This window comes from Cercospora kikuchii, assembly GCF_019650295.1.
Source record: "Cercospora kikuchii DNA, contig_00002, whole genome shotgun sequence".
In the NCBI taxonomy this organism is placed as follows: domain Eukaryota; kingdom Fungi; phylum Ascomycota; class Dothideomycetes; order Mycosphaerellales; family Mycosphaerellaceae; genus Cercospora; species Cercospora kikuchii.
Genome location: NW_025408583.1, coordinates 1,872,100 through 1,898,176, shown reverse-complemented (window position 1 = coordinate 1,898,176; position 26,077 = coordinate 1,872,100). Strand labels below are relative to the sequence as shown.

The window sequence follows — 26,077 nt, the reverse complement described above, 5'->3', positions numbered from 1 at the left end:
CCGGCTGCCCTCGGCTCTCGTGCGCAAGCTTAAGCCGCCTCTCGCAGTCGAGGAGGTCAGGTGCGCATCGCACGGCATTCACGAAGGCGCGGCGTGCAGACACAGGCGCAGACACCATGGACGCCGCCTTTACGCGCCTCTTCGTGCCTGTGCCCGTTGCGTGCAGCGTGAGGGCGGTGCGCGCTGCGCGGACAAGTCCACGTGTGCGGCCAAGCAATTGAATGTGCGAGGAGCGTCGATGCGGTAGACGGGAGCACGGGTCGCGCTAGTCCCGGTTCGAGCGCCAGCAGCGACTTCCCAAGGAAACAACAGTAGCGACTTCACTCTCGCGCACATTTCCAGCTCGCCGCCATCGAAGTTCGCACTGCATTCGAATCACCGCTCCACCTCCACACTGTTGCCATCTTTCGCGTCCTTCTCGACTACCGCCTCCGTCGATTCGACGCGTTCCCCAAAGCGCAGCACTCCTCTGGCCTCAAAATCCAATTCTGATGGCTGTCAGTCATTACCCACTCACCACGTGCACCCACCATTGTCCACTGACAGGTCTCAAGCAGCAAATACCCTCGCAGCCGCGCGCCTACTCTCAAGCGTACGTCCCCAACGGAGCTCCGCAGCCCGGTGGCCCAGTGCCAGGAGCTCGACCACTCGATCCCAACCAGGGTCGCGTGCAACAGATTGGCCATGCGCGCGTGTTATGTATAGCGGATGTGCGAGGTATGGAGTACGCCGAGTGCCGTTACGGCGGGGCTACATGGCTGACAGGGCTTATACAGGCAACTTGCGGCAGCTCAACGAGCTCGCGCATAATGCGAAAGCAGACTACATCATCCACACTGGCGACTTTGGCTTCTACGACGACACATCCCTGGATCGCATCGCCGAGAAGTATGTTGTCACATGAGAGGCCTGGAAACGACGGCTTTCATGCAAGCTTCCGCCGTTACCTTCGGAGATGGGCACTAATCTGTCTCATTGCAGGACCTTGAAGCATGTCGCCCAGTATTCGCCACTGCTTTCCGAGCAGATCAAAGCAGACATTGCTCGAGTTGGCACGCAACAATCGATAAAAGAGCGATTCCAACGCGAGCGCCTGCCCCTTTCCGAACTTCCACACTTTCTGAACAAAACCTACCGGCTCGACGTACCAGTGTTCACGGTATGGGGTGCCTGCGAGGACGTGTCAGTGCTGGAGAAATTGCGGTCTCAAGAATACAAGATCGAGAACTTGCACGTCATTGACGAGTCGCATTCGCGCCTGCTCGACATCGGCGGTGTGAAGCTGCGTCTGTTGGGGCTAGGAGGCGCGGTCGTGATGCACAAGCTATTTGATAACGGCGAAGGTCGGACAACAATCGCAGGCGGTCAAGGCACCATGTGGACCACGTTGTTGCAAATGGGCGAACTCATCGATACGGCGAACCGCGTTTACGACCCGACCGAGACACGAGTGCTCGTCACGCACGCCTCACCTGCTCGGGAGGGTCTCCTCAACCAGTTGTCCGTCACCCTCAAGGCGGATTTCTCCATCTCGGCTGGTCTGCACTTCCGTTACGGCAGCTCCTACAACGAATTCTCCGTCAATCCATCTCTCGATCACTACCGGGGCAAGCTGTCGGCATCCCGAGCATCTTTCAACGATGTATGGGAAACAGTGAAGCACGAAGTAGAGCCAGCCGTCTCTGAGAACGATGCTCAGCACAAACTGCTGCAACTTGCACTAGAGCTCGTGGGCAAGATGCCGGCTGTTGCCAGTGGAGGCAACCCGTTCGGGGGCTCAACAAACGGTGCTGTGGACGAGTCGGCCTTCAAGAACATGTGGAACTTCAACCTCGCCGATGCTGCGTTTGGATGGCTTGTGCTCGACATCGACCAAGGCCGCATTGGGACTGAGATGCGTGCTCAAGGCTTCAATTTCTCGCATCGCTCCGGCAAAGGTCAGCAGCGACCACAAGGAGTCGGCCCTGCACCAGTCAGCGCTGCCGTTGGCCCTGCCTCAACCAACTTGCCTCCAGCAGCTCAACAGCCACCCGCGGGAGCGCAGCAGCAGGCTCGATCGCAGCCTGGCGCCCCTCAGAATCCCCAAACGCAAGCCGCCCAACAACAACGCAACCAGCAGGCAGCGACACCGCAGGCCGGCTCGACAGTACAAGGGAGCAAGCCTGCAGCGGCGCAAGGTCCTCCGATTGTCAACGGGAACGGAGGCCCAGCCAACAACGATACGACCCAAGTTAATGGCAGCTCACCTGCTGAGGGCAAGCCTGACGCTGCACAGACGAACAAGCAAGGCAACGCACAGAATTCACCTCTGCAGCCACAGGAGCCTTCTAAGGGCATTTTCATTCAGAACGCCACGAACGTGAATACTGCGGACGAGCTCAAGGCCCAGTTGTTCGCACCTGAGGACGCGGACAAGATCAGCAATGTGGAGAAGGCTGGTCCAGGCCGATGGGTTGCACACTTTCCCTCAAACGAGGTCATGCAAGATGTGCTCAAACGTGGCCCCGTGAAAGATGCGGGTGACAAGAACAAGGGCGTGCGATTTGCTGCATTCCGAGCCCGAGGCGGCTTCAGCGGTGCCGGAGGCTGGGGCAGCTCTCGTGGCGGCCTGAGCCAGCGTGGTGGAGGAGAAGGCAGAGGGGGCTACCAATCAGCTGGCGGAGCCACCACCGGCAGCGACAGTGAGTCTGGTCGTGCTCGAGGAGGTCGAGGCCGCGGAGGCTTCAGCCGTGGGCGAGGTCGTGGTCGCGGCAAGGCAGATGGCGCTCCAGCTGGCGCAGAGTCCTGAACAGTCCGCACCATGTGAGACATCATTGTGGCGGAGTCAATTCGATATCGAACGTTCTCGATGTCAAGCCCGTTCTGTGGCTGGCGCCGGTGTTCGAAGGGGTGGAGGACAAAAAGTGCATGCACACAGTTGCTTTGATACCCGGGCACGAGCGTCGCATAGTTTTTGTAATTGTAACTAGAAGGGGAGGCCGGTGACAGCACTTGCGATAGCAGGGCTCCGGACACTGCCTCTGCAGCACACGTCGGCTGAACAGAGCAGTTCCCGCACGCTCAGCGGCAAGTCGAGAGAGCAATGTGTACTGTACGCAAAGCAGCATAGCACCAGCCAAACAATGTAGAAACCCGATCGCGCGCACGTGCCTCGTGTTCCTTGCGCGCGGCAATCGTCTCGTCATGCGTCACCGCTGCCGGAGCTTACAGCGCCTGCTCCGATCGATCGACCGCACCAGGCACGCGTCCAACTATGCCTATGCTCTCGTGATGAGGGACGCCACCTGCGAGAGAACTTCTAACAACGACGCTCCATCTATCATCACCCGCACACGGCGGAGCTCCTCGCCCTTCCTCCTGATCACACTCGCACCACCAAGCCGCCGCATGCATCGCTAGCTGCGCGACCACCGAGACTACGACACATCGCCATGGCGAGGGCGACAGTGTGGCGGACGCTCGCGACTACTGTACTGCTGTGGACACCATCCGCAGTGGCAGCGAGCGCGAGCGAGCCTCCTTGGACTGTGAGACATGAAGCCGGGCGATGTGCCCTTCGTGGGCAGTGCGGCAAACAGAGCCTTTTTGGAAAGGAACTGCCCTGTCCGGACAATGGTCCTGCAGAAGATCCGTCCGAAGAGGTGCGTGACAAGCTGGTCTCGCTGTGCGGCGATGAATGGCGTCACGGAAAGGTCTGTTGCCAGGAAGACCAGCTTGATGTGCTCAAGAGCAATCTGGACACGGCCAACAGCATCATCTCGTCCTGCGGAGCTTGCAAGAAGAACTTCTTTGACCTCTTCTGTACCTTCACTTGCTCTCCTGACCAGTCTTTGTTCGTCAACGTCACAGCCATCGCGCCCAAGGGTGACAAGTTCTTGGTGACGGAGCTCGACCAGCTGGTCAGTGAAGACTTTGGCGGTGGGTTGTACAACAGCTGCAGTGATGTCAAGTTCGGAGCCACAGGAGGTAGGGCGATGGACTTTATCGGAGGCGGTGCGAAGAACTACACGCAAATGCTAAAGTTCCTGGGCGACAAGAAACCATTCGTCGGCAGCCCTTTCCAGATCAACTTTCCCCGACCAAATGAGCAATATGAAAAGATGCATCCGATTCTGTCTGATCCAACACCCTGCAACACCACGGACGAGAGATATCGATGCGCTTGCGTCGATTGCGCTGGAGCGTGCCCAGCGCTGCCAGAGGTGACCGAAACCAAGCAATGTCATGTGGGGTTGCTGCCATGTTTGAGCTTCGCAGTCGTTCTCATATACTCGGTGTTCGTGGCACTGCTGGTGCTTGCTGTCTTTGGTCACGCCGCTGCGGCAAAGAGAAGGCGAAGCAAAAATGAGAGACTTCAGCTCCTGCAAGATGCCTCTCCCAGCGACGATGAAGATGAGGGAGACATGGTGCACGGGGCAGCATCGCTGGATCGGCCGACCAAACAATATTTTGTTAACACCTACTGCGATCGCATCTTCAGTAATCTTGGTCGCGCGTGCGCGAGATTTCCTGGCATCACAATCGGCACCTGTGTTATTGTTGTTGGGCTGCTGTGCATTGGCTGGGTACGATTCGATGTCGAGACGGACCCGGTGAAGCTTTGGGTCGCCCCCGACTCTGACGCCGCCGTTGAGAAGCGCTTCTTCGATGAGAATTTTGGGCCTTTCTTCCGAGCAGAACAGGCGTTCCTGGTGAATGACACCCTTCCATCTGGCCCAGGTCCAGTCTTGAGCTACGAGACGCTCAAGTGGTGGGAAGACGTCGAGCGAAGGGTTCGTGCCCAGAAGAGTCTGCAAGGCGGGTACACGTTGAAGGACGTGTGCTACAGCCCCACGGGCGATGCTTGCGTGCTTCAGTCCGTTACCGGCTGGTTCTCTGGGAGTAGCATTGAGCGAGACTCGTGGCAAGATCAAATACTCAAATGCGCTGATTCTCCGGGTGACGTGGATTGCTTGCCCGAATTCCAGTTGCCTCTGCCGCCGGAGCGCTTACTGGGAGGCTACAATCGATCCTCTGAGCCCGCGACTAGTGCATCCGCGATAGTCACCACTTGGGTCGTCAAGAACTACAACAGCGGGGACCCTGGCCTGGCGAAGGCGGAAGATTGGGAGCAGAGCACAAATCGTCTTTTCCAGGACATCCAGTCCGAGGCCAAAGAGCGTGGATTGCGTTTGAGTTTCAATACCGAAATATCGCTGGAGCAGGAACTCAACAAGAACACGAACACGGACGCCAAGATTGTCATCATCAGCTACATTGTTATGTTCATCTATGCATCGCTGGCTCTGGGTAGCACAACCGTCACCGCAGGCATGATACTGCGGAACCCCGTAGCGGCTCTGGTACAGAGTAAATTCATGCTCGGCATCGTAGGCATCGCCATCGTGTTGATGTCGGTCGCCGCGTCTGTCGGTCTCTTCGCAGCCGCCGGCGTCAAAGCAACCCTCATCATTGCCGAGGTGATACCTTTCCTGGTTTTGGCTGTCGGCGTCGACAACATATTCCTAATCGTCCACGAGTTCGAGCGTGTCAACATTAGTCACGCTGATGAGCCTGTTTCCGAGCGCATTGCACGAGCGCTTGGGCGCATGGGACCATCCATTCTGCTTTCTGCTTCGACTGAAACGGTAGCATTCGCTCTGGGGGCTGCAGTCGGCATGCCGGCTGTGAGGAACTTTGCAGCTTATGCTGCTGGAGCCGTCTTCATCAATGCCCTCCTACAAGTCACCATGTTCGTCTCCGTCCTAGCACTGAACCAGCAAAGAGTAGAAGAAGGTCGTCTCGACTGCGTACCTTGTGTCAAGATTCGAGAGTCGCATCTAGATCACATTCCTGGTGGTTTCGGTGGCGCTCCTTTCAGCGGCGCTGACGAAGAAGGCTGGCTCTCGAGGTTCATCCGCAAGCAATACGCTCCAGCCTTGATGGGCAACAAGACAAGGGTAGCAATCATCACGGTTTTCCTCGGGCTGTTCGCCGCAGGCATCGCGCTTTTGCCTGAAGTCCCGCTCGGCCTGGATCAGCGTATAGCACTACCCTCGGACAGTTACCTGATTGACTACTTCAATGACCTGGACTCATACTTTAATCAGGGTGCACCAGTGTATTTCGTGGTGAAGGACTTGAACATCACAGCAAGACCACATCAACAAGAGCTTTGTGCAAGATATACTACTTGCAATGAATTCTCCCTCGCAAACGTTCTGGAGCAAGAAAGGAAGCGGCCGGACGTGAGCTACATTGCTGATGCGACCGCCAGCTGGATAGACGACTTCATCCAGTGGCTCAACCCCGATGCAGGAGAGTGCTGTGTTGATGGGTCCAAAGCTTGCTTTGCAGATCGCCAGCCTCCTTGGAACAACGCTTTGCGAGGCATGCCAGAAGGCAAGGAGTTTGTGCAATATGCAAAGCGTTGGCTCAACAGTCCCACTGGGCAGGAGTGTCCTTATGCCGGACAGGCCGCATATGGCGATGCTGTTGTCATCGACGAGAAGAGAATGAATGTTCCGGCAAGCCATTTCCGTACCGCTCACACACCATTGAAGAGCCAGGAAGATTTCATCAATGCTTACGCCTCGGCGCGCCGAATCGCGAAAGATATCAGTGAGCGCAACGGCATCGAAGTTTTCCCCTACAGCAAATTTTACATCTTCTTCGACCAGTATGCTACGATTGTGCACCTCTCGACTGCATTGGTCGGAGCAGCGCTGGCGTTCATTCTGGTCATCACTACTGTCCTCCTAGGCTCAGTAGCGACTGCTGTGGTTGTGACCCTTACAGTCGTCATGATTGTAGTGGACATCGTGGGAACGATGGCGCTCGCCGGAGTTTCTCTGAACGCCGTCAGCCTGGTCAACATCATCATATGCGTTGGCATCGGCGTAGAGTTCTGCGCCCACATTGCACGCGCTTTCACGATCCCATCCGCATCCATCATGGAGCGGGCTCACAGCAGATTCCGCGGCAAAGAGGCACGCGCGTGGGCAGCATTGGTCAACGTCGGAGGCAGCGTCTTCAGTGGCATCACAATCACCAAGCTCCTGGGCGTTTTCGTGCTGGCATTCACCCGAAGTAAGATCTTCGAGATCTACTACTTCCGAGTCTGGCTCTCGCTCGTGATCTGGGCCGCTCTACACGCACTCGTGTTCCTTCCGGTAGCACTGAGTCTTTTCGGTGGCAAAGGTACGTTTTGAACTCTTTCTGTTACTGACTCTTAGACTTTTCTACACATGCAGAGATCAACGGCTAATTCGTTCTTTTAAGGTTACATTGATCCGGATGATTTCGGCGGCCTGGAACAGGACCTTGCGAGTCGAAGATATCGAGCTCTACTTCCTGATGAAGAGTATGACAGTGATGACTATTAGAACGTTGACGGATATGTAACTCAATTTATGTAAATTTGATATGATAAAGAGCCTGAGATCACGATCGTCATTTTATTATACTATTGCTTTCAGAGTTCGAATCAGTCCTCCGAGAAAGTAAGTCTTCAAGGTTTCTGCTAGCAGCTGGCTATTGTTATGTCAGTTGTTGTTATTGCTGTGGGGTGCTGTCCTTTGTGGCAATTCTCTTTCTGGTCAAAGTCGTTGGTATAGGCCAGGAGCAGTATACACTAGGATTGGGTTGTTGTCTGTTGTGAACGCAAGTCATGCGCAAACGAAGTTCAAGTGCGAAAGACATGGAACGGCTGTGCAGGAACGATAGCAGAACTTATTCCGTAGAATGAATCTATCGCATTGCCGATGAGTTACTTGACAGCACATCTCGACATCCGAACATCTTTGCCTCAAGGGTGCTGTTGCTGGGTATTCTGCATCTCATGACACAATGGCCATGCTCCGAGCTCGAGCGCCACCTTGTCGCGAGTGGGTGGGAAGCACAGATGGAGTTCAATCTCGAAAAATTGCAACTGTAGATTGCATAAACATCTAGTAAATTGTTCCCCCAGAGCTGGTATCTAGACAATTCGATCAAACGCCTCTGATGAACTCCGCAAGGCTCCTGTACCTTGTCCGATCCCTTTTCATAATTCCACGTTAAAAATAACAGCTATGAGACATGTTGTGGCGTCGAATGCCAATTATACACAAACTGCGCAGCGTCGCTCAAACATCTCTGTCGCGGGTCTCGCAAATCTTCATACATGTCTTTTGCACACATTGTTGTGACAGGTCTAGCTCTTGCGCAGGAACAGTGTCAACCATCCAAGTAATCGGTAGCCGCAGATGATGCCAATCATGATCCCGACCCATTTGCCAGTCTCCCCGGTCTTGTAGCCGTAATTTCGGAGGACTCCGGTGCCAGCGATCATGCATTGGTGTGCAAGTTCTGTCTCGTACATGCAGGAACATTCGCCCCGCGCGTTGGTTCCGCATGTGAAGTTTCTTTGTCCGAATTCGTTGACCATCATGCCTTGGAAGACGTAGGATTGGTAGTCGATGTAGTGGAACACGTAGCGCCAGAATGGATTGAGCGTCTGTGGTGGGACGAGGAAACCGCCAGTGCACATCCATAGGCCGTTAGCGAAAGCGGTTCCAGCGAGAGCGACAACGAAGATAGGGATAAGAGAACTGATGAGGACGACCAAAGATTCGGCGGCAATCAGATCCAAAAACAGCCACATGACCCAGGTGAAGAATGCTTGAGCAGTAGGTCGGAAGTTTGACAGCCAGTAGGCGACAATCGAGAAGAGCATGGCGATCAAGAACAAGTAAGGAATGCCGGTGATGAAGTTGGCCAGGAGGAACGAGCTGGGACCATAGAGACCGTTGGCGCGCTCCTTGATGAACAGAGCGCGATCCTCGAGAAAGGCGGGAATATAAGCGACGGCCATGAATGACATGAAAGCGCCGCCGAAGAAAATGGCGTTGATGAAAGACTGGATGTTGCCTTGGTCCGGGTTTAGACGCAGCCACACGGTACCCATCATGACGGCCAAGCCCATGTACATGGCAATTCGAATGCCGTATGCGATGATGTCGCGGTAAGATTTGATAAAGGAGCGGTGGATGAGTGCCATGGGGATCGCGAATCGACCGGCGGACTCTTCCTTGGTCTCGGCATTGATATCGGTGTCCATCGAGTTGCGCGCCATTTCGTCCGTAAGCTCATTGACAGTGGCAGTAGCAAGTCGTGACTTGTGCCACGAAGAGTGCACCATATTCAGCTGCTGGTCAACCTCGCTTCGGTCGCGGGCGAAATCGGTGTTGACGAAGTCGATGATGAACTCTGCCGGATTCATGTACAATGGAATGGGAAATCCACAAGCGTCGAAGTAGGGCTGCACCTCCGAAACAGGCCCACTGTACGCGGTGCCTCCCTGAGAAAGCAGAAGAAGCTTGTCAAACATGGCAAAGGTCGAGGTGGACGGTTGATGTATGGATGCAATCACGATCAACTGGTGAATTTCTAGTCAGCGGGTTTGTAGCGCAGCATCGAGGCTCTCAAACATACGTTGTGCTTTTTCGCAATGTCTTTGACGAAAGAGATGACTTCGAACGAGGCAGCGGAATCCAGACCAGATGTAGGCTCGTCCAAGAACAGCAACTTCGGGCTAGTGATGAGCTGAGCTGCGACGGAAACACGGCGTTTCTGACCACCAGAGATACCCTTCCTGATGGGTGTTCCAATGAGATTGTTCGCCTGGCCTTGGAGACCGAAAGCCGTGAGAAGGGCCTCGATCCGCTGAATGCGCTCCAGCTTGCTCACCGATTTTGGCAGCGAGAGGCGTGCGGCAAAGTTGAGCGTCTCTCGTACGGTGAGGGAACCCACGAGCGCATCCTCCTGCTCGACATAGGCGGAAATACGGCGGAAGGTCTTTGGGTTGGCTGCGGAACCGTTGATATAAATGGCGGCCTTGACATTGGCCGCGAGCGAGTGCGTTCGGTGAGCCAGCACGTTCAGGAGGGTCGATTTGCCAGAACCACTGCGGCATTGCGTCAGTACAGATGCTGCAGGAGCAGCGTTGCAGTCACTTACGAAGGTCCCATTAAGGCGAGCAGCTCGCCGGCCTTGACAATGCCATTGATGTCGGACAAAATGGTCTTTGGCTGCTGCGACTGGCGGTCCTTCACGGTCACGCTCACACCCTTCCAGCCAAAACTGCGGATGTTGGTGTTGGTGAGCTGGGCGTAGTCGCCACCGATCATCTTCTCAATGTCGGACATTTTGGAGTAGCTGCTGCGATCTCGGCGAGCCGCAGCGTCGAAAGAAGGGGCCAGGGTGGTGGTGACGGGGCGGAACAGACCCTCGGCCAGGACGTCAGCGATGGAGTGTTGGAGAGGCCAGCTGCCCAGACACCGCAGAGCACTGGGAGGGTGGTGATTAGAGAGCGTTGGGCGGGGATGGGGAGCAGAAGGACGAAAGAGGGCGAGGAGGACGTGGGACTAGTAGGGTGAGGCGGGCAGAATATGATGGATCGACGAGCGAAGGGTCGCGGCCGGGAGTGGACGCCGGAGACTGATACGGCGGGAGGGCACACCGGCGAGCGCTGCAGCGCACAGCAGAAAGAGCGCTGGCTGCACCGCTCGTCGCACGCCCAGCAGCAGCAGCAGCCAGGGGGCCCGTCGCCCATCGCCTCGCCAGACTCGCCGCGTCTCCATCCCTGCGTGCGTGAAGCGCACCCCGACCCGCTACTGTTTCACGCCTGCCGGGCGAATCACGACCCTGGCGTGCCTGCCAAGTCGCCCGGCGGGCGTGCAGTAGCGCACGCCGCCGTGTGACCCGACGTCCTCCAGACAAAACTCTGTAGGCACAGCACGCAGCCTCCGCCGGTGCTTCACGCCCACCCTGCTCGCCGTTGTGCCCAGCGACTGACCCGTGAAATTGCCCGCCGCCAACGGTGTTTGGAGCAAATCGACGCTCCCCCCGTTTGCCATGTCCGGAAGTCTGATGACTGATGACTGTCGCACGCACGGGACCGCATGGCCCTGGATGGCCGTGCGAAGCTGATTGCGCCAGAGGCAAGACACCCCGTCGTGTGTCGGCTGCTGCCAGCCCTCTAGCTGACGCGCCGTCGTGGCCTGGCCAGGCGGGGACAAGATCCGGCTCTCAACCACGCCGTCGCTTGCTGGAGGCCCTGGCGGGCTAGCAGCATAATTCTTGAATCTTGCGAGATGAATTGGAATAATGGACCGACCAGTGGAGGAGCAGCAGCAGCGAGAGGAGCACGGTACCTGACGCATTTTAGGTTCGACGTGTCGCGAGCGAAGGTTATTCGATCGGAGTATCGCGCCATCCCCGATGCAGCAAGGCACAGACACCCAGAACACCCGCTCGTCGGGCATCGACCTGTTGCTGCTGAGTCGTCCGCCTGCTGCTGCTGCTATAGTACACTGCTGCTGCCGCTACACACGACATGCAAGTCTCCCGCACGCTGCATGCTGCTAGAGCCCCCGACTCTGCGCACACAGTAGCCCATGTGTGATGGAACGCTGGTGGGCGTTGGCAGCACGCTTTCCCCCACCGCCGACCGCCGGCCATGCTGCACGTTGCGCCAGGCAGACGTCAACATCCAACGTCCTGCCACGCAGCGGGCGCCGCTTTGGATCAACTGCCGCGGGCGGATTGCCATGTGTGGCCGTGGTCAGGAATGATCTGGCTGGTTGCAGAGAGACAGATTCATGTGCGCATCGTGTGCTGCCGACACCCGGGATACCGCAGGCCAGTCAGTCAGTCAGCGGCGGGGCCCGTGCGGCAAGGTTTCGATTGATCTCCTCTCGCCCCGGTTCCTGCAGCACGGCCGCGGCAGGGGAGGGGTGTGGCGCGTGAATCGCACGCTAGCCTTGGCTGGCCGCCGATGGTTGTTTGGAAACGAAGCAGACGGCGTCGATGTGCAGCGATGCGGCCCCAGGGGGTCGACTGGCGAGCCCGGGCGAGCGATCAGCGACGAATGCGATCAGTCACTCAGGAGGCACGAGTCTAATGACATGCTTAGCACCCGCTGCCGCGCCTGAAGAGGCAAGAACGCGGCGGGCGACCGTTTGCTCGCGAGAGCAGATCCCAGAAACGCGCTGTGCCACCGTCTGTCACATACGTGCGGCCTGCCGTCCACGCCTCCGCCTGCTTGCTCGCTGCTGCTGCTGCTGCTGCTGCTGCAACAACGCCGTCGGCACCTGTCTGTCCGCTTGCTACACCACACCGCAGACACCACGCTCCCTTCCCTGCTGACCGCACGTCTGTCCGCCTGCCTGCCAGTGAGGCTTCTTCCCTCACCACCACCGCCGGCGTCATCACTCTCGTTCTCACCGTCGTCACCGCCGCCGCTGGTCTGAGACATTCTTTCTCCGGCCCCTCCAGACCTGCGGTGCACACTGGACTGGACCGCGAGAACATCAACGCCACCCACTTTTGCTCCTGGGCCCAGCAGCACTCGTCGCGCTGGACATGAAGCTGGCCCAGCACACGCCTCGCCCTTGATTGCAACTGGTCATGGACATCGAACGGCACATCTTGGATGCCGTGTCAACGGCCTCCGACACGGCCTCGCAGCGCTACCTGGATGCCTCCAGCACCAAGTCTCCCCAGAAGTCGCCGCTCATGTCCCATTTTGCCACCGGCCAGCACCACGCCAACTCGTCGGCAGAGGACGTGTCGACAACCAGCGATTCTGGCAATGAACGAGACTATCAGACTGACTTCACTACTCCCGAATCGTCCGAATCGTGTGTGGAGGACATGCAGCCGGACGATGTCGAGGACTTTCGAGATCGCGAGTACCCGCAGTTGAAGGGCAAGACGTATCTTGATCACGGAGGGACCACCGTATGTGCCGCCCATGACCTGTACCAGTACGCAGACACTAATGCCTCACAGCTTTACGCCAAGTCTCTCATTGACGACTTCGCTGCCGACCTGATCTCAAACCTTTATGGAAATCCTCACTCCGCCTCGACTCCTTCCGCCATTGCTGGGCACCGAGTCGACACTATCCGGGAGCGCGCCCTTCGCTTCTTCAACGCCGACCCCGATGAGTTCGATCTGGTCTTTGTTGCTAATGCCACGGCTGCGATCAAGCTTGTGATTGATTGCTTCAAAGACCATGCTGCAGCCAGCAACACTCCCGTCTGGTATGGCTATCATCGCGATTCGCACACATCGCTGGTCGGAGTTCGCGAGTCCACAAAGATGCATCGCTGCTTCACAAGCGATGAAGAAGTGGACATTTGGATCAACAGCGGAGGTCTGGGTGGTCCACGGGCGAGACAGCTCGGCTTGTTCGCCTACCCTGGGCAGTCCAACATGACTGGCCGTCGTCTCCCTCTGAGTTGGTAAGTTGAAGAGTCTCTACGTTCATCTCCGTGCGGTGGTCGCTCACATGATCTTAGGCCCGGGCGGATCCGCAAATCATTCCACAAGGCTGTGACCTACACATTACTGGACGCAGCCGCGCTTGCCAGCACGGCTCCTTTGGATCTTGCTGATCCTGCAACAGCGCCCGACTTCGTTGCGCTCTCCTTCTATAAAATTTTCGGGTTTCCCAACATTGGCGCACTCATCGTGCGAAAGGATTCGGCTCATGTGCTGGAGAATCGCAAGTACTTTGGTGGCGGCACGGTAGAGATGATCATTGCCATCAACGATACATGGCATGCGAAGAAAGACACTTCTATCCACGACCGGTTGGAGGATGGAACACTTCCCTTCCACTCGATATTCGCACTGGATCACGCCATGAACGTTCACGAGCGCCTGTATGGCCCAAATCCCATGAAGTTTATCTCGCATCACACGGCACAACTTGGACGGCGGTTATACGATGGACTTGCACAGATGAAACACGCCAACGGACTTCCGGTGTGCCGAATCTACAAAGACGAGAACGCAGTGTACGGAGACCCCAGTGTGCAAGGTTCGACCGTGGCGTTCAACGTACAGCACGCCGATGGCAGCTTAGTGGGCTTCGAGGACGTTGAGGAAGCGGCCGATGAGCGCAACATCTTCATTCGCAGCGGATCCTTGTGCAATCCCGGAGGCGTTGCGACATATCTCAATTGGAGTCCAGCTGAAATGAAGGCTGCATTCGCCGCAGGACACCGCTGCACAAATCCGACTCAGGTCATGCTGGGCAAGCCCACTGGTGTTGTACGTGTCAGCCTCGGTGCGATGAGCACGGCGTCTGATGTGAACGTCTTGTTGCGCTTCATCGAAGAGGTATATGTCTCTCACAAAGCAGACGAGCGCATAAACGCCAACGCAGGAGGATCTTTGACGGGGCTAGAGTCGCCTCGTTCCGCGGCCGCATGCCAACTAGACCAACTACCGGGCCTCAGCATTCCCCATGGTTTTGGGCCCTCTCCGTCCAGGTCAAGCACCGCCGCCAGCAGCATAGGCAGTGAAATGGGCTGGGAACAGGCAGGCGCAACGATGCCGCCAACACCGAACACCGATCGACCTCGAGCGCCCCCATTCATTCCGGCAGACTACGTCAAATTACGAAAGCCGTGGGAAGAAGAGATGCGCAAGCAGGCTCCGAATTATGCGGCCATGGAAATCAAGGTGCGCGAACTAGAAGACAACAGCATGTTCTCACGAAATCCTACGCCGAGCGTGAAGGCGAGGAAATTTGGCCGCAGCGTTGTGAACTTGCTCCGGACGAAGAGTCACGTCCAGGAACCACGACCCGAGCAATCATACCCGCGCTGAGCTGGCGCCCGTTGGACAGACTCCGCGAGGAGCATAGCTCGACTTTAGTTGACAGCTATCACAGCTGAATTGTATAAAAATCGACATCGACAGGGGACTCTAAAATGCTACTACGGCGTGGGGCGGTACTGAGATGAGGAATCTACAGGACCTCATTGGAAATCTCAGCAGCACGGCGTTTCTGGGGTGGCAGTCATGTGAATTTTACGATACCACAGGCGGTGGAGAGATGTTTTGACCATCAATTGTTCATATGGAGTGAGATGAGTGATCCGCCACACATGGCCTAAGCATTTACTTTGTACAGATCAATAATGTTATTAGCCCAGCTACGCGTGTCCACGGCTGATCCTCGATCACCGTCGTTCGGTTTGACGTTCGGTGACGATGTTGATTGATGAGTTCATCAGATACGTCGAGCAAGGTGGCCGTCGGGTTTCACAAAAGCCAGGGCACCGTAGTATGTGACAGGTTGCACAATATCAATGACCTGGTCCGGCACTTGCACATCACAGCCGGGTTCTCGGGTGTCTGCAAAGGTGGAGCAAGATGGATGCGAGCTGTCGCACAGCTTACGAGAGGCGAGGATTGACATATCCTGGAATCGAATCCATTCTATCCACAGCTGTCTATTTAAGCGAGGATTTGCACCGCGTGTGTTCTCTTCTGCATGTCGGCGCGCTAGGTACGGTGTGGCGAGCGGATATGTCATTTGTGGATGTGACGCAGCCAGCCGTCCCATGGCATGCTGTCGCTGCGGTTGTGACACTGATCATCGGTTATTGCTTCCCGCCCAGCTGCTTTCGGTTCAGGCAGAGCGGCCAAGGATGGCGTAGCGCGAGCAGAGCAGGGTGTAACGTGTCACATCGATGGAAGCACAAAAGGTCAATCGTAAGTACAGGTACATTTGAGGACAGGGTGACGTTGGCACAAGACAAGGGGGCAATCTGACGCATGCCGGCATGGGTTGAGAACATGCCAGCCTTGACTCCCGTCCATATTGCGTGCTGTGACTATACACAGCCACATCGCCCGTGGCAGTGGCAGATGGCCAACTGTCTGGCCCGTTCTGGCTGCAGCAAAACTTGAAAGAGTGCCGTGTGGCCGACGAACACACGATCAAAGGAGGATGCAGAGCGCCCGCGGATGCCAAGCTGTATGTTCACTGGGCGGTTTCATCTGACAAAACTTGCCATGCTGACTTCGGCCAGCGGCAGCATGTCTCGAGAAAGGGTGACGCCGAGAAAGACAAGACGGACTGGGGCGGACATCAATGATGATAGCGGAGAGGAGAAGAACACGGAGGGAGGGCGGAGGATCAAGGATGGCAGGCGCGCGGGACGTGCCTTTCCGACTCTTCCTTCCTTGCTGGCTTGCTGGACCCTGGATGCCGTCGAACCCCCACATCGACAGCTTGCGGGTCAAGAAATTATTTTCTTGCCAGCTGCTGCAAACACTCTCTGCTGGCTGCACACTCCCAGCACCCACAACACCACCGCCGCTCGCATCGACGCCGCCGCCGCCCATCATGGATGAGCAGCAGTTCGTGTCGCTGCTGCAGGCGCTGCTCGAGCCTGACACCAACAAGGTGAAGAGCGCCACGTCCCAGCTCAACCAGCACTTCTACAAGCAGCCCGAATCGGTTGTGGCGCTGCTGAATGTCGTCGTCAACCACCCACAACCTGAGCTCCGCCAGCTCGCCTCAGTGGAAGTCCGCAAGCTGGTAGGCAAGCACTGGGCGTCGTTGTCTGAAGAGCAGAAGCCACAACTTCGCCAGCAGCTCCTCCAGAGCACCACCGATGAGCAGCAGCAGCTGGCTCGTCACAGCAAAGCCCGTGTCATTGCCGCTATTGCCAAGGTCGACCTCGAAGATGGCCAATGGACCGAGTTGCCTGGCCTCTTGCAACGGGCTGCCACCAGCGACACCGCCCGCCATCGCGAGGTTGGCGTCTACATCATCTACACACTTTTGGAGACCATGCCAGATGTGTTCCAGGAGAACATGTCCACAATGCTGACCCTCTTCAACCGTACCATTCAAGACCCCGAGTCCGTCGATGTGCGCGTCAACACAATGTTGGCACTCTCCGAGCTTGCCATGGTGCTCGACACCGAAGAGGATGCCAATAGCCTGAAGCAGTTTCAAGATACCATCCCGCACATGGTCAAGGTTCTGCAGAATACCATCGAGAATGATGATGAGGAGCATACAATGCAGGCGTTCGACGTCTTCAACAAGCTGCTCAGCTATGAGAGTGCCTTCTTGAACGCTCATTTTGGTGATCTGATTCAGTTCTTCATGCAAGTATCGGCAAAGACGGAGGTCGATGACGAGGTCAGATCGCAAGCCATTTCATTCCTCATGCAGGCTGTGAGATACCGCAAGCTCAAGGTGCAGAGCCTCAAGGTTGGCGAACACTTGACGAAGATGTGCTTGCAAATTGCGACGGAGCTCGATGAGCTTCCAGAGGAGGAGGATGACATCTCTCCAGCACGCTCGGCTCTTGGGCTTCTCGACATCCTGAGCGAGAGCCTGCCTCCAAGCCAAGTTGCTGTACCCCTTCTCAAGGCTATTGGACCTTTCGTGCAGGACAGCCGCCCAGAGTATCGACGTGCTGGTATTCTCGCACTCGGAATGTGCGTCGAAGGCGCACCTGACTTCATCGCCACTCAATTGAAGGAGATCCTTCCTCTTGTCCTCCACTTGCTTGAAGATCCAGCGACTACCGTTCGTAGTGCGGCGCTCAACGGCGTCTCGCGCTTGGCCGATGACCTGGCCGAGGACATGGGCAAGGAGCACGCCAAGCTCATTCCTGCTCTCGTCCGAAATTTCGACATGGCTCTCCAGGGTATGCGAAACACTCAGAAAGATAGCTCGGAGCACGATCTCAACACACACATCGTCAAGGCCAGCGCGATGGCCGTTGACTCTTTGATTGAGGGTCTGGAGGCCGAAGATGCGGCCAAGTATGTCAGTGAGCTCATGCCACGATTTGCCATGCTTCTTGAACATGACGACCACAAGGTGCAGATGGCCGCAGTCAGTGCAATCGGTAGTATCGCCAGCGCGTCTGAGAGTGCCTTCGAGCCTTACTTTGAAAAGACCATGCAGACGCTTGGCAAGTACATTGACATCAAGGGCAGCAATGATGAGTTGGAGCTGCGCAGCATGGTGATCGACTCGTTGGGCAAGATTGCCAGCGCTGTTGGACCAGAAGCATTCAAGCAGTTCGTTCAGCCATTAATGCACGCTAGCGAGGAGGGATTGCACTTGGACAACCAGCGGCTCAAGGAGACCAGCTTCATCTTGTGGAGCACCCTTGCGCGAGTGTACGAGGAGAACTTTGAGTCCTTCCTCGAGGGTGTTGTCAAAGCTCTGTTCGCTTGCCTTGACCAGGAAGAGGTCGACTCTGAAGTCCAGCTGGGTGCCGAAGCATCTGACCTCATCGGACAAGAAATCACCATTGCAGGCAAGAAGATCAAGGTCGCAGGCGCCAATGGCCACAACGAGGACGACGAGATCGACGAAGAAGAAGTCATCAAAGCTATGATGGAGACTGAAGACGATGACGACGATGACTGGGATGACCTGGGCGCTGTTACTGCTGTTGCCATGGAGAAGGAAATCGCCGTCGAAGTACTGGGCGACGTGCTCACTCACACCAAGGGCAAGTTCCTGCCGTACATGCAAAAGACGATCGAGACCACCATTCCCCTCCTTGAGCACACCTTTGAGGGCGTTCGCAAGAGTGCCATCAGCACGCTGTGGCGCGCCTATGCATGCCTGTGGGGCCTAGCGGAGGACGACGGTATGCAGAAGTGGCAGCCTGGTCTGCCATTGAAGGCCAAGCCTACGGCCGACCTGGAGAAGTTGGGTGACCTTGTGATGAGGGGCACATTGGCTCTGTGGGAAGAGGAGATGGATCGGTAAGTCATCACTCCGTGCTGCTCTCGTTGAGACTCGATTGCTAGACATGTTCAATGCTAATCCTGGAAACAGTGCTACCGTCACTGAGATCAACCGCAACCTCGCCGCTACCCTCAAACTGTGCGGGCCCGCTTCTCTGGTGCCTGCATCTAGCTCGAACCAATCCACTCCACTCGAACAGGTCACCAGCGCTGTCATGCTGATGCTGCAGCGTAGCCACCCCTGCCAGAAGGACGAGGATGATTTTGACGAGCCAGCACCGATGGAGGGTGAAACCGCCGAATATGACTGGCTGGTGATCGAGACCGCAATGGAAGTTGTGACTGCACTCGCCACAGCTCTTGGTCCTCAGTTCGCAGAGCTATGGAAGATCTTCGAATCTCCCATCGTCAAGTACTGCTCCTCGCAAGAACGCTTCGAGCGCTCTGCTGCAGTCGGCACCATGGGTGAGTGCATCGAATCCATGGGAGCCGCGTGCACACCATACACACCACGTATGTTCAAGTTGCTCCTGAAGCGTCTCAGCGATGAGGACCCTGAAGCGAAGAGCAATGCTGCCTACGGTATGGGTCTTCTCTGTCTCCACAGCACGGACGAAAAGGAAACCCTTCCCAACTACAACACCATCTTGGGATTGCTTGAGCCTCTCTTGCGCAAGAACAACGGTGCCAACGAGTCCGAAGCACGTCTGCTCGACAACGCCGCAGGCTGTGTCTCTCGCATGATCAAGAAGTCGCCAAATAGCGTACCGCTTGACCAAGTCCTACCGCACCTCGTCGATCTTCTCCCACTGAAGGAGGACTTCCGCGAGAATGAGCCCGTGTTCGACATGATCATCAGCCTCTACCAAGCTCAGAACCCTGTCATCCAGGGCCTCACAAGCAAGTTGCTGCCAATCTTCGAACAGGTTCAGCAGCCACCGGAGGACCAGATCAGCGATGAAATTCGCGGCAAATTGACACAGTTGACGAGTTATCTTCGTGGTTGATTAAAATTCTCGACTTGCGATTGATGCATGTTAGCCAAAAAAAAAAAAAAAGCGTAGCATATATAGAGAGAGATACCCCGAATCCGTTGAACAAAGCGCGATAAATCGTTGCTGATTGGGCTTGCATGAGACATTTCACGAATGATTACTAATGAGCATTGGTTCAACTTCGAATATTGTCATTCGTTCTATCGGGTGTTTTCTTTGAGTATCCTAGGCCCGCTACCCCGTCCATTGAGCGGACGCTTCCCGTTACCATTGAGCACACTCGACTCTGGTGAGCCATATGCGCTCGCTCCTTCCAGCCTTCGCCGTTTCGCCAGAGAATTTGCCCGATCATTCGCATCTAGTTCTTCCGCCTCACCGTCTGCATCGGCATCGTTGTTGGGTGTAGCTTCGTCGTCAGCACTGCCGACCACGGCTCCCGGATTAGGTGGCGTTTCGTACGACATCTTTTCCTTCTCATGCTGCCAATCCATATTGGATGCACGAGGCATCGGTCCTTGGACTCCCCATACAGAGCCATTCATTACCATGTCCTCTTGAAGAGCATTAGAACCTTTCTCAGTATAAATTTGTGGTCGAGAAGCGGCTGAAGGTGCTGTAGTGCGCGATGAGCGCGTATTTGCGCGGATAGTGGATCGCCATTTGGAAATCAGCGTTTCTACGTTGTAATTCGCCTGGGCAGCGGTCATGCTGGCACCTGAGCGGTTCACCTCCTTCATCACCGCGGGTGGTACGGGAATCGTGTTTGGAGGATGCGTAAGATACTCCCGAGGAAGCTGACACCGTGATAAGCGGTCGAATTCGGCCTCGAGATGCTGATTATGTTGGTGCAGTCGGTCTATTTCAGTCTGAAGCTGCTCATTGCGTTCCCGAGAGCGTGTGAAGGAGCGCAAGATTTCGAGCTGCCAGGCGGAAGTGCGCTCTGATTCCGGTATCCCTTCCCAATGCTCCCAAGCACCCGAAAGGTGCGTATGGTGCTTGAACAATACGGAGTCCGGGACGGGATCGTTCTGCTGTCGCTGATTGATGCGCTCGTTCATGAGACGAATCATAGCCTCGTACTGCCGTAAGCCAGGAGCGCCAATGGTCCACGATTCAGCAGACGCAAAGGGAGCTGGGCTGAACAGAGTGGTGGGCGGCGGGAGAATAGCTAGACAGAGGCCTGGAAATGATAGCGAGAAGAAATCAAAATCGTTGTAGAGCAATTTGGGTTCGACCTTCTTCGCGGCGGCCTCCAGACTACCCAGGACTTCGCGTAAAGCCATTTCAGCAGCGCGACCCATTTCAGCAGCCTCCTGCAGTCTCCACATGCTGTCGCCTTCGTATTCGGGACGCTGGATTCTGGTGCCGCCGGCGTCGCGACGCATGTCTTGAATACGTTGCGCTTGGCCTGAAGGTGCCGGTGGATGCTCGGAGGCGCTTCGAGAAGGCGCTCGCGGGGGCAAATTGTTTATAACGCCCGTTGCCTGCCAATTGGCCTTGTTGAAGAACGAGGCAGGCTCTTGCACGTCTTTAGAATTCACAGGCGACTGTATTGGCGTCTCCTGGTCGGCACGCACAGTGGAGGCCGCCTTTTCATCATCGTCGCCGTCGCCGCGGCCATCTCGGCGCGTTGCGCTGTGGTCGACGCTGTTGCGCGCATTGCTGGCAGCACCACCCTCCGCTTTGCCGCTCGTGCGCGGCTGCCGGCGCGTTATACCCCCGCGTAGCTTCCTGATCTCATCGACATCGTGCACGCCATCGGGAGGCTTGGGATTCTTGGGTCGAATATACAGATCCAAATGGCGGCCTAGACTGGACGAGGTGAAGGCCTGTCCGCAGAAGGGACAGGCGCGGTCTTTGGGCGCATGAGCGGCCTTTGATGCGCTGTGTGGGGCGGGAGTCGAGTTGGGAGTGGAAGCAGACGTCTCGGGCTGCGCGTTCTGCTCGTCGTCGGGTGCTGCCATGTTGTTTGGTCGGGTGTTGTTGCGCGGAAGTGCGGGCGGGGGTGTCGCAGGGACGCCGAGCGTGCGCGTTTAGGCGAGCGCGGATTCCAACATGGTAATTACTGTGCAGCTGCGTAGCAATGACCGCGCCCCGACTGAAGAGATGTAGTGCTGTTGTCTTTAGTGCTGCTGCGCGTGAACTGGCGGCGGCCAGCGGACCAAGCGGACGTGATACAATTGGAAGTCGTCTCGTGTTGGTCGGATCGGAGCAATCGCAGATGCCGTTCCCTTCCAGCCTTCACACTCCCAAACCTTAGGGTCCTCTGTACGGACATGGACTTACGTGGGATGCTCGTCGGCGTCGACGTTGTACATTTACATCCATCATAAGCTCACTACTACTACATGTAGCACTCGACTTGTGACTCTACATGCTGCGACGAGACACATTGCGGACTAGGAATTACTATTTGTGTTGCTACGGATGAGGGTATTAACTAGGAATTATGATTTTCTCTGAGTGCTCCGTCATGGATAGCACATCGAGTCGAACTAGACTGCAGAGCCTGGTGCAGCTGTTGTCGTTGGTGCTGGCTCTGCAACTGTGCCTGCCGGCGCCGCGACTGGAGGAGGAGCAGCTGCTTCCTCACTCTTGGTCACAGGGCTGGAGATGGGACTCTCGTCGTTGCCAGGCAATTCGTTCGATGTCTGTCCAGCAACACTAGCAATGATGCTGTGCCACTTTCTTGCATCATCAGGCGTGTGGGCCTTGAAGGCAAACTCGTGTGCCCGAGCCATCTTGTTCATCATGGCGTTGCCGCTCGTGTCCTTTCCGCGGACGTTGAACTTGACGCCGTCCACAGCACCAATCATGCAATCGGGCAGGTAGAGAGAGTTCTCAGGACTTGGATCTTTGGCGAAGTCGTCGTCCGTCTTGAACTCATGCAAATACTTTGATGGTGTGACGACATAAAAGCCAGCATCGTAGCGCTTGAGCATCTTCTTGCGCTCCAGCGAGCCAGCTATGAGCGGACGGGTGGCAGAATGATCCTGGTTGGGGAACTTACACGCTGTCAGTCCACCTTGGCCCGCATGATCACGGGCTGCATTCATGTGCTTACCTTGATCTGTTCAACTGCACGCTTGCCGCCATTGGGATCGATCAAAACACCAACATTACGCTTCACAAAACCGTTCCACTCGAAGTCGGCAGGTATACGCTGAATCTATAAAGCGTCAGTGTGGCCAAATCTTGCCATCGAGACGCAGTCTGACGTACCGTGCCAGTCATATCGCCATACAGCGAGCGCGTGTTGTCCGCCTGTGTGGACACCACTTGGTTGAATTGTTGCCAGCCATGCTGCAGCGTCGCGATGATGTGCGCTTCGAACTGTGCGAAGCTGTTCTGCACGGAGAGCATGTCGTCTCTGTTGTTGTTCTCTTCAAGGACCTGGAAGCCGTGCGATCAGCTTGTGCGACCTGGCCTCATTAGCAGGCAACACGACTCACCTGCTTGTTCAAACGATGGTAGACCTGGCGTTGCAAGATGTAGGGGTCATCGGCAGCCTTGACACTACCGCCTGAGGAGTCGTAAGCGGCGGTGTGCTGACCCAAAAGCTCAATGTGCTTCTGCGAGACGCCTCGCGCCTTGTCCACGGCTTTGGAGCCCTTGCCGGCACCCTTGGTCAGCTCCTTGGTCTTGTTCTTGATCTCTGAGTGCAGGCGCTCGAAGATGGGCAAGACGGTGCCCTTGAGGGTCGAAGCCGTTTCATTGTGGCTGTTGACCAGAGCTTGAGTGTTCGAACGCACGTTGTCGAAGAGCCCGGCTACACCGCCAAGGTTTTGGTCAAAGTGATGACCTTCCTTCAGAGGGCTGCTGACGGTCTTGAGCACTTTATTGTAATCCTTGGCATTGTCGTGGTGCATCTTCTCCGTGGCCTGAATGTAGTCCTCGACATACTGTACCATGTCAGCGGGAGCACGGCACGGCTAAGGCGGGCAAGACGTACCTTGACGGCATGTTTCCAGGCTTGCAAGCGCTCGTGGAAGAGCTGAGAGGTCTCGCTGGAATCTTCGTCGGGGATAGCATCGTCGTCGAGGGTGCTGCTGGTGCGGGTGGTCGCGGACCGGGTTGGGAGTGTGGAGGTTGGCGAGGCCATGGCCGGGGCTGTGGATGCTTCTTAGTGGGGTGAATGTGGGTGCTGCTGACGGTCGGTGGTGCGAGAACGCTCTTGCGGAACGACTGTGGGTATTAGGATGGGATAACGCGCAAGCTGCCGGTATTTAATGGACCTTTCTGGGCACCGCTCAAGAAATTGAAGCTTCACTCGAGGCGGTGGACGTGACGTCAGACGGTACGGTATAAACTTGCTCCCAGGCACAGCTGCAGATCTGGTGGGTGTGGCTTGCAAAAGCTTCTGAGCCACAGCGAAAGACTGGATTCTGGACTGGGTTGCCGTCAAGTAGTGCCCGGTGATGATGATGAGCAGCGCTTGCCGGATCAGGGTCACCCACGCCGACGGACGCCGACCCCCGAGCACTGCAGATCGAACAAAGAGACGCGTGCACGCCCACCAGCAACAAGTAAGTGCAGCAAGTGAAGATGCACGCTGCAGATACGTGGTGGAGGCAATCGCCGAGAGCCGGGGCGCGCACATGTACGTGCTCCCTGCAGCAGCGATAAGCGATAACTCTGTGACTCCCGTCTCGCTCCTCCCGCCCACGGTCTTCTCGAGAGAGTTTGTGCTCGCTCCGAAGTCGTGGTGGTCACTGGTCGGCGTCAGAGGTATCCCACAGCCAGCGCACCATGGCCGCCGTCATCGGGCGAGCCAACTGGGGCGTTTTACTGTGGACCCGTGGACATGCCGCGAGACCTGGAGAAAATCGCCTCCGCAATGCTGCGAGTCACTCTTCCTCATATTCTGCCCTCGCCGCCTGGCATCCATCGCGCCTGCAATTTCCTCCCGCAAGCATGACCGCCTCGCAGCAGCACCGCAGCTTCGGCGCCTCGGCCGCCCAGCGCAGCCTGAACATCAACAACATCAATCCCCACGTCAAAGAGGCCAAATACGCCGTGCGTGGCGAACTGGCTATCAAGAGCGAACAGTATCGGTCACAACTTGCCAAGGGCGAGGGCCAGCACCTACCTTTCGATTCGGTCATCAGCGCCAACATCGGCAACCCCCAGCAGCTCGACCAAAAGCCGATTACCTTCTTTCGCCAGGTCGCCAGCTTGGTCGAGAACCCGGAGCTACTCGAACATGGCGATGTACTTCAGAAGAGCCTGGGTTACAAGAGTGATGCCATTGAGCGTGCCAAGACGCTGCTAAAGGACGTCAAGAGCGTGGGCGCATACTCGCAGTCTCAAGGTGCACCAGGCATTCGCAAGAGCGTGGCACAGTTCATCGAGAGAAGAGATGGCTACCCCGCCGATCCGGAGAATATCTATCTGTGCGCGGGCGCCAGCGCCGGTGTCAACGCGCTCATGAACGTCATCTGTGACGGCCCTTCGACTGGCGTGTTGGTCCCTATCCCTCAGTATCCCCTCTACACCGCGACTCTCAGTCTACTCAATTCACAAGCCGTACCATATTACCTGGACGAAGAATCACGGTGGAGTACAGATGTGGAGGCTATGCGCTCAGCTCTCAAGACTGCACGGGACAAGGGTACCGACGTGCGGGCGGTGGTTGTGATCAACCCAGGAAACCCTACGGGTGGCTCCTTGGACGCTGAGCACATTCGCGCAGTGCTGCAATTGGCAGCCGAAGAAAAGCTGGTAGTGCTCGCCGACGAGGTATATCAGACCAACGTTTTCGAGGGCACTTTCACAAGCTTCAAGAAATGTCTGCGGGAACTGCAAGCGAGCGAGCACAACCACGAGGGCAAATTTGACTACCTGGAATTGGCCAGCTTACACAGCATTAGCAAGGGTATGGTGGGAGAGTGTGGGCACCGTGGCGGATACTACGAAATGGTTGGCTTTGACCCCGAGGTGAGGTTGAATTGGTTTGGATCAGAAACACTGCCCTCGGTTCTGACGTGCTAAACAGGTCGTTGCCCAAATTTACAAATTCGTCAGCATTATGCTGTGCCCGCCTGTTGTCGGGCAATGCATCGTAGAGCTGATGGTGAACCCACCAAAGCAGGGCGAGCCCTCGTACGAACTCTATCGCCACGAATACGACGGCATCTTCAACAACTTGCACGACCGAGCGCAGGCTCTCTACAAAGCGTTTGCGGAGATGGAAGGGGTGGAATGCCAGCCGCCGCAAGGTAGCATGTACCTGTATCCCACCATTAACCTCCCTGCCAAGGCCATAGAAGCGGCACAGAAGGCAGGAAAGAATCCTGACGACTTTTACTGCCTGGAGCTCTTGGACGCGACGGGCATTTGCATTGTGCCCGGCTCTGGCTTTGGACAGAAGGAGGGCACACTGCACTTCCGCACCACGTTCTTGGCTCCTGGAACGGAGTGGGTGTCTCGCATCACGAGCTTTCACCAAAAGTTCATGGACAAATACCGATGACGAGATCTCATGTCTATTCAGTAGGGCGAGGAGTTGGGGCTCAAATTCAATTGCACCC

General features: G+C 56.4%; 8 protein-coding genes across 8 annotated transcripts; 5 read left to right on the top strand and 3 right to left on the bottom strand.

Moving 5' to 3' along the window:
• Positions 1–491: 491 nt before the first annotated feature.
• Positions 492–2,788, top strand: CKM354_000294500 (uncharacterized protein; the record flags this gene model as incomplete). The annotated part of the gene is made up of 4 exons (XM_044798118.1): positions 492–497; positions 558–717; positions 777–888; positions 982–2,788. The coding sequence occupies 4 exons, from the start codon at positions 492–494 to the stop codon at positions 2,786–2,788; spliced, it is 2,085 nt and encodes a 694-aa protein (XP_044654053.1).
• A 643-nt stretch (positions 2,789–3,431) lies between these two features.
• Positions 3,432–7,364, top strand: CKM354_000294400 (sphingolipid transporter; the record flags this gene model as incomplete). Its single annotated transcript, XM_044798117.1, has 2 exons — positions 3,432–7,179; positions 7,261–7,364. 2 exons carry the CDS (start codon positions 3,432–3,434, stop codon positions 7,362–7,364), a joined length of 3,852 nt encoding a protein of 1,283 aa, XP_044654052.1.
• Positions 7,365–8,173: 809 nt separating this feature from the next.
• CKM354_000294300 (uncharacterized protein) lies at positions 8,174–10,166 on the bottom strand (the record flags this gene model as incomplete). Its single annotated transcript, XM_044798116.1, has 3 exons — positions 8,174–9,397; positions 9,454–9,925; positions 9,979–10,166. The coding sequence occupies 3 exons, from the start codon at positions 10,164–10,166 to the stop codon at positions 8,174–8,176; spliced, it is 1,884 nt and encodes a 627-aa protein (XP_044654051.1).
• Positions 10,167–12,429: 2,263 nt separating this feature from the next.
• On the top strand, positions 12,430–14,643 carry CKM354_000294200 (uncharacterized protein; the record flags this gene model as incomplete). The annotated part of the gene is made up of 3 exons (XM_044798115.1): positions 12,430–12,762; positions 12,814–13,268; positions 13,326–14,643. The coding sequence occupies 3 exons, from the start codon at positions 12,430–12,432 to the stop codon at positions 14,641–14,643; spliced, it is 2,106 nt and encodes a 701-aa protein (XP_044654050.1).
• Positions 14,644–16,171: 1,528 nt separating this feature from the next.
• On the top strand, positions 16,172–19,559 carry CKM354_000294100 (uncharacterized protein; the record flags this gene model as incomplete). The annotated part of the gene is made up of 2 exons (XM_044798114.1): positions 16,172–18,570; positions 18,644–19,559. The coding sequence occupies 2 exons, from the start codon at positions 16,172–16,174 to the stop codon at positions 19,557–19,559; spliced, it is 3,315 nt and encodes a 1,104-aa protein (XP_044654049.1).
• A 188-nt stretch (positions 19,560–19,747) lies between these two features.
• Positions 19,748–21,511, bottom strand: CKM354_000294000 (uncharacterized protein; the record flags this gene model as incomplete). The annotated part of the gene is made up of 1 exon (XM_044798113.1): positions 19,748–21,511. The coding sequence occupies one exon, from the start codon at positions 21,509–21,511 to the stop codon at positions 19,748–19,750; it is 1,764 nt and encodes a 587-aa protein (XP_044654048.1).
• Positions 21,512–22,042: 531 nt separating this feature from the next.
• On the bottom strand, positions 22,043–23,649 carry CKM354_000293900 (uncharacterized protein; the record flags this gene model as incomplete). The annotated part of the gene is made up of 5 exons (XM_044798112.1): positions 22,043–22,552; positions 22,612–22,716; positions 22,770–22,940; positions 23,000–23,449; positions 23,500–23,649. 5 exons carry the CDS (start codon positions 23,647–23,649, stop codon positions 22,043–22,045), a joined length of 1,386 nt encoding a protein of 461 aa, XP_044654047.1.
• A 647-nt stretch (positions 23,650–24,296) lies between these two features.
• Positions 24,297–26,019, top strand: CKM354_000293800 (uncharacterized protein; the record flags this gene model as incomplete). The annotated part of the gene is made up of 2 exons (XM_044798111.1): positions 24,297–25,484; positions 25,543–26,019. The coding sequence occupies 2 exons, from the start codon at positions 24,297–24,299 to the stop codon at positions 26,017–26,019; spliced, it is 1,665 nt and encodes a 554-aa protein (XP_044654046.1).
• Positions 26,020–26,077: the final 58 nt, after the last annotated feature.